Below are 12,069 nucleotides of genomic sequence, written 5' to 3'. Positions count from 1 at the left end.
CCCTCCTCACTCTACTCCCCCCCACTCTACTCCTTCTCACTGTTGTCTCTCCTCACCCCACACCTCATCCCACTCCCCCCCACCCTTCCTCACCCCACCCCACACCCTGCCCGGCCCCTCCTCACCCCCTGCCTTGCCCCTCTTCACCCTACACCCTACCCTGCCCCTCCTCACTCCATCCCACCCATAGCCCCACGCCTCCTCACCCCATGCCACACCCTGCCCAGCCCCTCCTCACTCTTGTCTCTTGTCTCTCCTCACCCCACACCTCATCCCTCCTCACCCTCTGCCCACCCCACCTCGTCTGGCCCCTTCTTACTCCCTGCCCCGCCCCGCCCTGTCCGGCCCCTTCTCACTCCCTGCCCCTCCTTACTCCACTCCCTTCCGTGCCCCGCCCCTCCCCATCCCACCCCACCCCTCCCGGCCCCGCCCCCGACGAGGCCCAGCCGCCGCAGGGAGCCAGAGCCCCGCTAGGCCCCGCAGCGCCCCCTGGCGGGCCCTGCAGCCCGCGCTCCTGCCCCAGTCCGGCCTGGCGCCCCCTCCCCGCGGCTGCCGTCTCAACCGAACTCTCTCCCGCGATGCGACGGGCAGCCAAGCCGCCCAGTGAGAGACCAGTGTCTCCATAGCGAGCCAATGGCGTGGCTGGGGAGGCGGGCTCGCGCCCCGCCTGGGTTAGGCTGTTCTTGGGCCGGTCACTGGCGTCCGCGTCTGGCCCCTCGTTTGTTGCGCGGGGTGGGCACGGCCCGAGGGACCCTTCCCACAATGCCCCTGGCTGGGGGGCCTGGGTAGGGGCGGCGGGGCCCCATAGCTCCTGCTGGTGGGGGGGGGACCCCGGCCCCATAGCCCCTGTTGGGGGGAGGAAGGCGGAGGGCCCCATAGCCCCTGTTGGTGGTGGGGGGGACCCCGGCCCCATAGCCCCTGTTGGTGGTGGGGGGGACCCCGGCCCCAGAGCCCCTGCTGGGGGGAGGAAGGCGGAGGGCCCCATAGCTCCTGTTGGTGGGGGGGGACCCCGGCCCCATAGCTCCTGCTGGTGGGGGGGGGACCCCGGCCCCATAGCCCCTGTTGGGGGGAGGAAGGCGGAGGGCCCCATAGCCCCTGTTGGTGGTGGGGGGGACCCCGGCCCCATAGCCCCTGCTGGGGGGAGGAAGGCGGAGGGCCCCATAGCCCCTGTTGGTGGTAGGGGGGACCCCGGCCCCAGAGCCCCTGTTGGTGGGGGGGGACCCCGGCCCCATAGCCCCTGCTGGGGGGAGGAAGGCGGAGGGCCCCATAGCCCCTGTTGGTGGTAGGGGGGACCCCGGCCCCAGAGCCCCTGCTGGGGGGAGGAAGGCGGAGGGCCCCATAGCCCCTGTTGGTGGGGGGGGACCCCGGCCCCAGAGCCCCTGCTGGGGGGAGGAAGGCGGAGGGCCCCATAGCCCCTGTTGGTGGGGGGGGACCCCGGCCCCATAGCCCCTGCTGGGGGGAGGAAGGCGGAGGGCCCCATAGCCCCTGTTGGTGGTGGTGGGACCCCGGCCCCAGAGCCCCTGCTGGGGGGAGGAAGGCGGAGGGCCCCATAGCTCCTGTTGGTGGTGGGGGGGACCCCGGCCCCATAGCCCCTGCTGGGGGGTGGCAGGCCCTATAGCCCCTGCTGGGGGGAGGAAGGCCCCAGAGCTCCTGCTGGGGGGTACCAGGCTGTGTCCAGCTCCTGAGCCCTCCAGAAATTTTTTAAACTCCCATGTTTTAAAATCACTGTTGGGGACCTTTAATTCCCGAGTCACCTAGGGGAGGGTCCCCATCCTACCAGCGGCTTTGCAGCCCCCCCTTTCTCTAGTGTAGGGGGAGCTCAGGGTTAGTCTCCAGGAGAGAGGGGCTGTAACAGGGTCCCAGGCCTGGACTCCTCTCCGCTGCTGGAGCGTCCTTATAAGCACTGGAGTCTTCAGTTGCCTTTTTCTCTCAAGCACCCCCCCACCCCCAAATAATAATAATAATAGATGCTGGGAAAACAGCCCTAAATACAGGTGTTCCCAGTGCACTGTGACGGCTGGACGTTCAGGCAGGTAAGGAACCCCCTTTGTATTCATATTCATCCCCTTTGGTTTGTTTGCGCATGGAGGTACCTGGGTGCTGGCCATGCGTGAGTGATGTTTTGCCAACAAACTTTTAGTTTTTCTTTTTAACTCCTCGTGTGAGGATTTTCCTCTGGCTGGGGATGTGAAAGGAGCAATCCTGGCCCAATGCAAACCTGCCCTGCCACTGCACCTGAGAGGGGTCTGGCATAGGAAAAGGAGCTTTTGGAATAAGAATGCTGATGTTATAGGGCAGTGGTTCTCAAATTTTTGTATTGGTGACTCCTTTTGCACAGCAAGTCTATGAGTACGACCACCCTTAAATTAAAGGTTTCAGAGTAACAGCCGTGTTAGTCTGTATTCGCAAAAAGAAAAGGAGTACTTGTGGCACCTTAGAGACGAACCAATTTATTTGAGCATAAGCTTTCGTGAGCTACAGCTCACTGACGAAAGCTTATGCTCAAATAAATTGGTTCGTCTCTAAGGTGCCACAAGTACTTCTTTCCTTAAATTAAAAACACTATTATAAATGCTGGAGGCAAAGCAGGGTTTGGGGATGAAGTCTGACAGCTCGTGACCCCCTGATGTAATAACTTTGTGACCCCCTGAAGGGTCACAACCCCCAGTTTGAGAACCCCTGTTATAGCGCTTCAGCTAATGGCCAGTTACAGTCAAGTGGCCTTTAGATTGCAGAGCAGGCCTTGCTAACGGGTGGTTATTTTATAGCACTCACAAGTGTACTGAGCACCTCATAATGCAAATAAGGAGACATGGTCCCTGTCTCGAAGGCTTACAGTATACAGCCCTAACCCTGCAATTGCTTCTGCTGTACCTGTGTGGAACCTGGAGCAAACCTTTTGATTTTATTAGTTTTTTAGTATAGATAACCTAAATATACATTTCTCTGATCAAATATCTACCTAACTCCCAAGCCCAGTGCTAGCTGCGGCTGTGACCCATCTTCCTGGTGTGAGCTTGGTGGTTTCCATAGAGAGCCCTTTGTTTGTTCTTATTTCTTGTGCCAAGGGAATTGCAAATGTCTTTGGAAAGAGCTTAGGTATGTTTGTGATGTGAGGCCAGACAGCTGCAATTCTTGGGGAGAGAGGGGAAAACTTTCTTCCATTTCAACTGCTTCCCAGGACATTTATTACTATTTAAAGAAATAAAACAACATAGCAGAGTAATTGTGAAACTGCTTTGAGGCCGTGGAGGTTGGAAAGGAGCCAGCGAGGTCCTTGGGAACTGGGCTTTGCTACGCAAAAGGAAGAAGGGGGCAGAATTAAGTTAAGGTTGGAGGGTGCAGTGTGTTAACTTGGTCTCACACGCCCTCAAAACCTTCTTTGAAAGGATATGACCTCCGTGCATTCCTGGCTAGAAGTGAGTGACAAAAGTTGTGTTAATTCATGCATCTCACAACCCTTCTCAACACACTCCAGTTGCAACTTGTAAAATCTGAATGAAACGCGTTTGAGGTGGGGGATGATGTCTGAACTGAAAGAACCCTCTTGGACACAGTATGGTGTAGTGGGCTGAACTTCAGCTTCCCAGTCTGTCACATGAGCACAGTGATACTTGCCTGCCTGACACAGGTGGGTGTAGGGATTAGTTAAGCCAAAATACCAAGGAAGTGGCCACTGATTTTGGGTACCTTAAATTTTGAGAGTCTAACTTGAGACATGCTGGGTCTGACCTTCAAAGGTGCTGAGTGCCCACAAACCCAGCTGAAGATGCTGAGAGCTGCAGATGCTTAGCAAGACAGGCCTAAGGTGCCTGAAGGTCAAAAATTTTAGGCTACTTCTGCAAATGTTGGTATGGGTGCTTAGCAAGTACTGGCAGGTGCAGAGAGCCAGGCCAAGCAGGGTGTGAGCTGGTGGATATTCAGCCCCTGTGCATTTGGGCTGTTGGGGGAAAGCTGAGAGGCAGATGACTTATCCTGTCGCTGAGCTATGTAGGTGCCACTCACTTGCCACCCGATCCTGGTTGTACTCTTCTGTGCTTCTTCTCCTCAGTCCACTGCAGCTGCAGGATTTGTCACTCTCTCCTCCCCAAAATGAAAAGCACCCGCAGCAGTTCCTCATTCCAAGCCATCAGTGCCAATGGCTTGGACCTGAGTCTAACGGGCCACCCACTGCAAGTCTTGCGGCGGCCGAGCAGCGCCTCTCCAGCTAAGCACATGGCTCGTTCCATCTCTGTCATCACCGAGAGCAAGCCCAGAAGGAATGCTCCGGTGAGTACTGCGTTTGTGGGGTGCTTTCTCCCAAACCCTCCCATCACCAGGAGGACCTGGGCAGAGATTTCAGACTTCTTGATACACTTCTGTTCTCTAGGGGTTGCTTAGTGTTTAACTTCATCCCTTGGGACATGCATTCCCCTTGCTTTTGCTCTCTGAGCAGAAGTTAGGTGTGTGTTTTGGGATGGGGGGATCCACAAAGGGCCTGTTGTTGTTTTATGAAGCACCATTGCTAGGCATTTTTATTCTAAAATTCCCTAGTTCTTTGGGAGGAATTTGCTTTGCTGAGTCCATCCCGGCATTCTGTGCCCATGCTTCTCTTTAGAGAGTTATTGTTGGGTTTTGTAACAAGCTGCTGGAGATGCCCAGACCTCTGAGCCACTGTGTTCCCTCTCTGCCTTTGCAAGAGTGAGCTTTGCTGGTGAATTAGACTGTGTGTCAGCTCCCTGCCATGCCAGTCTGTCTTCCTCACCAGCAAACTCCTCAGGGCTCTCCTAGCCCAGTCCTTGCCAGCGGGTAACATAACAATCAGTGAACTCCAGCCCCCAGGCTCGTCAGAGAGATTTCTTGGCAGTGCACAGCCACTACCCTTGTGCTTTCACAGAAGGCATTCAGTTTGCTGCTCTGTTAGTCAGACCATCACAGCTTATCAATATAACGGAGGTAAATGTTCCCGTCCCTTCAATCATAGCACCAAAGGGGGTTAGAGTAAAAGTAAAACAAGTTAATTAACGAGAGAGCATGGATTAAGTGATACCAAGTAAAAGAGAGAAAGGTCAAGACGGTTACAAGCAAATGAAAGTGAAAACACGCATCTCAAGGTCTAAAACTTAATCTAGCAAGATGGTTTCTTTTACCCCCAGTCTCCTTTTGAGCTTTTAACTGGCTGGCCTGGGCAGGACCTATCACAGAGCAAATCACTTGGTTTCTTTTTCGCCTGAGGTGAAGGATAAAGGTGGAGTCTCTCTCTGTTCCTTATATCCCCAAAGGGATTTCTTCATCTTACCAGGCAGACTTGGTCTCCTGCATCTCTCTAGGGTGCAGGAGCCATGTTAATTTCTGTCCCTTGAGCTTAGGAACAGGATAACCCCCTGCTCCTTTAGCTGAATAGCTTTGTTTACTGCTAATATGTAAATTGAGGTAAACCCACATTCCTTTGTGTAGGACGGACCCATTTATCCCCTTTACTTTGGTTAGGCTGTCTTGTCTTCACCATCATACAGAGAGAATTTGTAACTTCACATATAAAGTCAACATGTGCCTCTCTGATCGTGAGTTTAATATCCAGTGTGGTGTTAGCTTTTATATCACGCCTCACAAGGCGTATTTTGTACAAATATCATTGCAATAGTGTGTAAGGTATGAATAGGGGGTGTCTTGGTCACAGATTTCATTTTCTCCTATGCAGGAAGATGCAGGACTTGGCTGCTCCAGAGCCATTAACAATCTCCGGAGATCGAATAGTACCACCCAGGTCAACCAGCAGGTGAATGGTCCTTTCAGGTAAGGGCTAAAAAAATACCCACCCATCCTGTTTACTAAAAAGCAAGGAAACCCTCTGCATCATGGTCTTGTTAGGCTAACTGGTCAGTGTCTGAGTTCCAGGTACTTCACTTGCAGGAACATGAGGTTAGAATCCAAGGGAGATAGGAAGTATAATTCTGGGGGCCTGAAACCCCTTTCAGAAATGAGCCTCAAGTAAACTGAGTGCCATATTAATTCCAGTAGGCACTGTTGCCCATGCTAATAATCCAACCTGTGCTGCCTAGCACTCATGAGCCACCGTACAATAGCAAATCATTGTGCTTGCAAGGTGGACAAGACACGGAGGGGGACAGCAGACCTATTGAATTGACCACATCTACTTCCCAACCCTGTGGGTGCTCAGACACTACTGTGATGGGGGGGCCTCATAAATAGGTAGCTAGATTTCTTCAGCTCTCAAAAGGGAGAGAGCATCAGGTATTACTATAGGAGAGAAGAAACGACTCCTGTCAACTGCTGTGACCTCCCTGCGGCCTGTCCTCACTCTTCTTGTCTTGCAAGGGGCAGGAGGGCATTATTCTGCTATTTCAGACACTTGACTGCCTCTGATTGGGAAGGGCCATGTCTCCTTTTTGAATAAAATTTGCCCCCAGCCCATGGGGTCCTGGTGCTCCTTTGCTCTTTGTTACTGTTAGGGACATAAAATGCTGAATTGGGAGAGGGAGGCAAAGGGGAACTATAGGAATGAAAGAAACGAATGCCATGTCTCTTCCAGCTGCAGGCTCTAATATTTTATACCATGCTTCTCACCTAGGGCCTCTCACACGTTCTAAAGGCTGATTACTTGATCAGTATGAAAGGGGGAGCTGAACGTCGGAGTGTAAGAGTGGGGTATGCGGGGGTCTCTGGACAGCCTATTCCTAGGAGCTGATGCACAGTGAAGGTTTGCTTTTCTTGCTGCTGCTGCTTCTCTTAAAAGCTAGGCCTCCCACACCTCCAGGAATGCATTGTTAAATGCCAAAGGGAAATTCTTTTGTGTGTAGAACAGTAGACGATATGGGGATTTAAGTCCCGGTCCACTGAGAGAATAGTTCTCTCCCATGCCACTTGACACAGACCAGAGTCCTGGTAGAGCTGGCTCTTCAGACTAGTGTGCTGTTTGTGAGGTTCTTCACAAAGTTTCCAGGTTAATCGGGCCTTTCCACAAGGGCTTGTTTATGGAGGTCGCTTGTTCCCATGTTAGGAGTTGTAACTGGCTCTTCCTTATAAGCCTGATTTTTGCCTCCTGCTGGGTAAAGCCTCACTAAAGGCCCTCTGCCCTTCTAATTTTGCACTGTGGTTGGTGGAGAGAGGAGGAGTCCTGGCCAATTTTAGGCAGAAAATACACACCATTTCTGAAAGATGGGAGCTTGAATAAACAGGCTTATTTCTTTGGCAAATTCTTGTAACACTGTTTTTGCCACTCTGTAGCTCAGAAATTGTGAGCCCTGGTTTAGTTGCAAGCTCTTAGGAGGAGATGGAGCACAGGTCTGTGCTGAGCTGGGGCTGCTCACTGCCAAGTTAGAAATGAGAGAACGCTTTGGGGTGCAGCAGACTGTGAGCTCTGCTGGACTCTGCGAGGTTTGCAAAGGCTTTGACAGGCTGTGCAGAGTTTATGAACAGACTGACTAGTTTTAGAAGCATAACCAGACTCTGTGTCCACGTGGACTTCAGGGTACCATGAGAAAGGCAGATGCTGTGCTTGTGTGCTTCCTGCTGTCTGAAGGTTTCTTTTTGGTCAAGCTTTAATTCTGGGTATTTGGTTTTCAGACTTAAAAAAAAAAAAAAAAATGCTACATTCAGTGAAATATCTCCCCCCACCCACCACCTTGAGTTATTGCTAGGTATGTACAGCCTTTGCTTCAAGTTATGGGAACACATGCATCCTTGCATACGCTCCTCCACACTTTCCACCTCTCCAGGAATCTCAAAGCACTTTACATATTCTTGTTAATTCTCAAAACACCCCCGTGAGTGGGATATTTGAGTGGGATATTTGAGATGAGTTGGTGATTTTCCACAGGTCATGTGGCAAGTCATTGATAGAACCCAGGAGTCCTGACTCTCAGTCCCTGCTGTGCCACTCACTCATACTCCTTCCTGTAATATAACATCTATTTACATGGGGCTTCGAAATATACAGCACTTTGTATGAGCTAATTATATATAGAACCAATGACTACATAATGACACCTTCTTTCAGCAAAGCTCTTTTCCTTCTTGTTTTGGATAACAGGTGCCAGGTGAGTCTCAGCTTTTTCAAGCCAGTTCTATGGATTAGTGTCAGACTGTGACAATTTGTTAAGAGCAGGGCACCCAACAGCCTCCCCTGGCACCACAGACGCCGCCTTTGAAGAAGAAACCCCCAGGGCGTCACTGTTTTATTGCTGTTAATTCTGCATTTGAGGTTCTTGAAAAGGATTTTTTTTTTTCATTCCTTATCTTTCTTGGGATGTCCTTCTTTTGGGATAACAGTACTGAGCAGCCTGGAGACTTCTTGACCTTCTTTGACAGCAGCTCTGGGGGAAGAAAAAAGCTGGCAAGTCTGAGCAAAACCTCCCCGGAAAAGAAAACCACATGGAATATCCTGGTAAGGGAGACAACCTATTTTGACTGCTGTGGGCCACATTACGCTGCTCATACACATGTGAGTAGCCCACTGACTTCAAGTTAATGGGGCAAGCCACATGCTTCAGTCCTTGATCAGGCCTTTCTGTATAGGGGTATGTACAGCCTTTGTATAGGGGTACGTTTCCAGCTTGGTGCTGATGTGGTTGAACAACCTGGTATCCTGCCCATTAGATCTGAAGCACAAATAGTTAACAAGGCAGCCTACTGCCATGTGGGTGCTCCCTGGCTGTGTTAGACCGTGGTTCTGTTTGTCTGGCCCACTGGCTGTTGGTCCCTGGTGTCTGATGTGAAGCCTGGAGAAGTGCAAATGGACCTTTCAAACCACATGAATGGTGGGACAGTGAATCTTTCTGGGAGACGCTGGCCCTTGCAGGGAGACCACATTCCCCAGGGAGGGTTTATAATACGCACTCATACTTCTGCTTAACGCCATGGTAGGACGATCAACCCAGGGTCTTCCCGATCCCATCCAGCACCCGCAGCTCCAGCACCCTTGAGTCCCCAGCAGGCATGAGGAAGAAAGAAACCACGGTGCTGCTGGCAGCCAACTTCACTGCCAATAACAGGTAAGAGAGGTAGCAGCACAGGGCTAAGACGGTTCACCCCTCTTCTTTAGATGTGGAGCTAAAACCAAGAAAAGGAGGTGGTGATATGAGTCAGCTGAAAATGAGATGTGAACAGCTGTCTAGACCCCCATGCACATTATTTATAGGGTATGCATGGGATTTTACAGACCAGGGGGATGGAGCTCACCATCTAAACTAACTGCACCGTGACAGCTAAGGGTCTGATGCAACAGGGCGCTGATGGCATCTGAGCAGAGATTAGTCATGGAAGATTGGGCTGGAGAGGAGACACTTGAAGGCTGAAAAGAAGGTTGCTTAGTGCCCAGGAAGAGAGAGGCTGCTCTAGATTTAGGAGAGGGAATGAATAAAGCATGAATCCAGGAGTGGAAGGAGCAGGCAAAGGCAGCAGCTGTTAGAAAGCAGGGGGATGGAGCTGCACAGGTGAGGATGAGGAGACTGAACCTGGTGTTGAAGAGGCAGGAAGCTGACAAAGGTGTTCGAGGAGAACGTGGCAGGAGGGGAAGATGGCTTTAGCCGCAGCGTTTTGGATAAAGTAGCTCCAGTGCATTAGGTTACAAAGCTTCTTCCTCGCTCGTTTACTAGAGAGCACAATGGCTCCACTCACTCTAGAGAGCAGGAGTCCAGTGCTGCAGGTGACTAAATGGTATAGGAAATGTGTACAGAGGGTTTTGCAATGCAGCATTTGAAACTCCCTCCTTTCCCGTGCTGCGAAAGGCAAGGCTTATGCCAGCCCAACACATTGAAAATGCCGGGACGGGCAGACTCAAACCCACAGGCTCTCGGCTGCAGCCCCAAGTTAGCACATCTCCTTCGCTATGGGGATGTGTGTGTGGCTCTCTGTATAATGCTGTGTCCCAGCTGGGGAGGAGTACATTCTAGGTGACAAGTGAATTTCTAGGAGCTGCCTTCTGGGCAGCAATGCACCTGGTAACAATGCGTGAAAGCCTAAGAGAAGCTGTGAGTATTTGGGGTGCTGGGAAAACAGTACAGAGTTATCTTAAGAGCCCATTTCTGTTCTCTGATCCAGCCAATCCTAACATCTCATTCTTCTCTCCACGCAAGGAGTAACAAAGGGGCCATGGGCAACTGTGTCACCACCATGGTGCATAACAACTACTCCATTACAGACAAGGCCTCCACTCCGAAAAGTTCCAACCAAGCAGCAACCTCCCTCAAGTACGTGTGAGTGAATGCTCTGCTGGGGACTATTTCTCTGCCTCTGGAGAGGCCAGGACTAGGTGACCAGGCCCACTCCTGTGCCTGGCTCGCGCCATACACGCAGGAGGGGTTTAGACACGTGAGAAGGGATGCTTCTTAAAACATGCCACCCCTGAGTGTGACTGATATTGCTAGCTGACTGCCTGGTCTCCTTCAGTTCAGGCCCCTGATAGACTGCAGCTCTGATAGAATGGTCCCCAGACCTGTTCATGGACCTCCAGGCACCTCCTGAGGGCTCAGAACTGGTCCAGGCCTTGAACTGAGGGCGTGTGAGACAAGAAAGAGAGAGGGCTCTCTGTGAAACACTGAGCGTTTGACTCTCCGTTCAGCTCCTAAAGCCCTAGTCGCTCTTTACAAATGGGGTTTCATTGTGCTTGCCTGACCAGCGGAGGTGCTCACAGAGATCTGGCAACCCAGGACTCCTGGTTATATTCCCAGCTGTTCCACTGACTCGCTGCATGGCTGTCGGCAAGTGCCTTCTCCTCTGTCAGGGTTTCCTTACCTCTTGAAACATGCCGGTCCCTGGCAGAGGGTGAAGCCCAAGAGCAGTTACTTGTCCAGCAAGAGGTGCCTGTTTTACGCAGAGTGAGAGGGTTATGGGTGCCTATGGGTCTGGCTGGTGGGCACAGCGAAGCACCTTTTACTGCCCTGTGCACTGGGCCAGTCTGCTGGGTGGGTGTGGCATGCAGCAGGATAGCCATGGCAGTGGGCAGGATAGCCCTAGACAGTCTCCTCTCTCTTAGCAACATGATCAAGGCAACCTCAAACGAGGACAGTGAGAGCAGCAGCTTCAAGAAGTCTCAGAAGAACTTTTCCAGCAACAACATAATGCCCCGCAACAACAGCAGCAGCAGCCTGCTCAAGAGGAAGGAGGTGACGGAGGAGGAGGCGGAGAGGTGAGGCAGGGAGCAGAACAGAAAGGTGGGGAGAAGAGGAGTTTCCAGGCAGGGTGGGAGAAGCTCTGGGCTGGTGGAGGGGGAGAAGGGAGAGCCATAGCTGGGAGAGGCAATGGGCAATGTCAAGGCAGACCATAGAGGGCATGGGGAAATGGAAGTGGGATACAGCGCAGAAGCTGGAAGAGGGAGCAGGTTTTGCCCGTAACATTTGGATGTGCATATTCTGTGGGTTTGTGTGTGGGCCAGATCCTCGGCTGGTGGAAATTGGCATATCTCCAGTAACTTAAATGGAGCTACATTGATTTAGCCCTGCCCACAGTCTGGGTCTGTGCTTTCAGTCTCTCTGTGACCTTGTGTGGCCTGATCATACAGGAAGACAGGATACTGAGCTAGATGGACCTTGGGTCTGACCCAGTCTGGCTGTTCTTATAACTAATCTCCCCAGAAACAACTGTCCCCTTGTGGGCATGTCCGTCTGAACAGAGTGACCATATGAGGCAGGCGGTCAGTAGTGCCTCAGGCTGTGGGGTGTGGGTCTCTGCCCACGTGCTTACAGCAGTCTCACTGAGTCACCTCTTCCCCTTGTAGGTTCATTCATCAGGTTAACCTGGCAGCTGTGACCATCCAGCGCTGGTACCGACGTCACTCGCAGAGGCACAAAATGGGTGCAGCCGCTCTCGAGCACTTGTTGGCTTCCAAGAGAGAGGTCTGTCGCAGTCAGGTCTCCTGGGTATTCGTTCAGAGCCAACTCCCCAGTCCAGCACCCCCTTGTGTGACAGTGGTGTGCTGCTGCCCCTAGAAACAGGAAAAGTAGTTCTCCCCTGGCCACCAGGCCACCCAGCTGAGAACTGGACAGGACTTGATATCTAGCCGGAAGGATGTGTTGAGAGACATTAGGCCCCTCCAGGCTCATGGAGCCAGAGAAGGGCCCAGGCGCCGAA

General features: G+C 52.3%; 1 protein-coding gene across 10 annotated transcripts in view; it reads left to right on the top strand.

Moving 5' to 3' along the window:
- The first annotated feature begins 995 nt into the window (after window positions 1-995).
- CEP131 (centrosomal protein 131) overlaps window positions 996-12,069 on the top strand; it is a 38,056-nt gene continuing 26,982 nt past the window's right edge. For 3 of the 10 annotated variants that reach the window (XR_012154831.2, XM_073311024.2, XM_073311019.2), the window contains exons 1-8: window positions 1,013-2,033; window positions 4,052-4,269; window positions 5,681-5,775; window positions 8,272-8,386; window positions 8,866-8,993; window positions 10,077-10,196; window positions 10,976-11,128; window positions 11,717-11,834. Coding sequence is in view for 9 of the 10 variants with exons in the window: in XM_073311024.2 (XP_073167125.1) it covers window positions 4,093-4,269; window positions 5,681-5,775; window positions 8,272-8,386; window positions 8,866-8,993; window positions 10,077-10,196; window positions 10,976-11,128; window positions 11,717-11,834 (906 nt within the window). In the remaining variant the exon portion in view is untranslated. Of the gene's footprint in view, window positions 2,034-4,051; window positions 4,270-5,680; window positions 5,776-6,602; window positions 6,701-8,271; window positions 8,387-8,865; window positions 8,994-10,076; window positions 10,197-10,975; window positions 11,129-11,716; window positions 11,835-12,069 lie in introns of those variants that run through there. The other 7 variants (XM_073311022.2, XM_073311020.2, XM_073311021.2 and 4 more) reach the window with 5 other exon arrangements.

This window comes from Lepidochelys kempii, chromosome 14 (genome assembly GCF_965140285.1).
Source record: "Lepidochelys kempii isolate rLepKem1 chromosome 14, rLepKem1.hap1, whole genome shotgun sequence".
Lineage (NCBI taxonomy): Eukaryota > Metazoa > Chordata > Testudines > Cheloniidae > Lepidochelys > Lepidochelys kempii.
The sequence above is the reverse complement of the archived record's forward strand: the minus strand, read 5'-3'. Positions and strand labels throughout refer to the sequence as shown.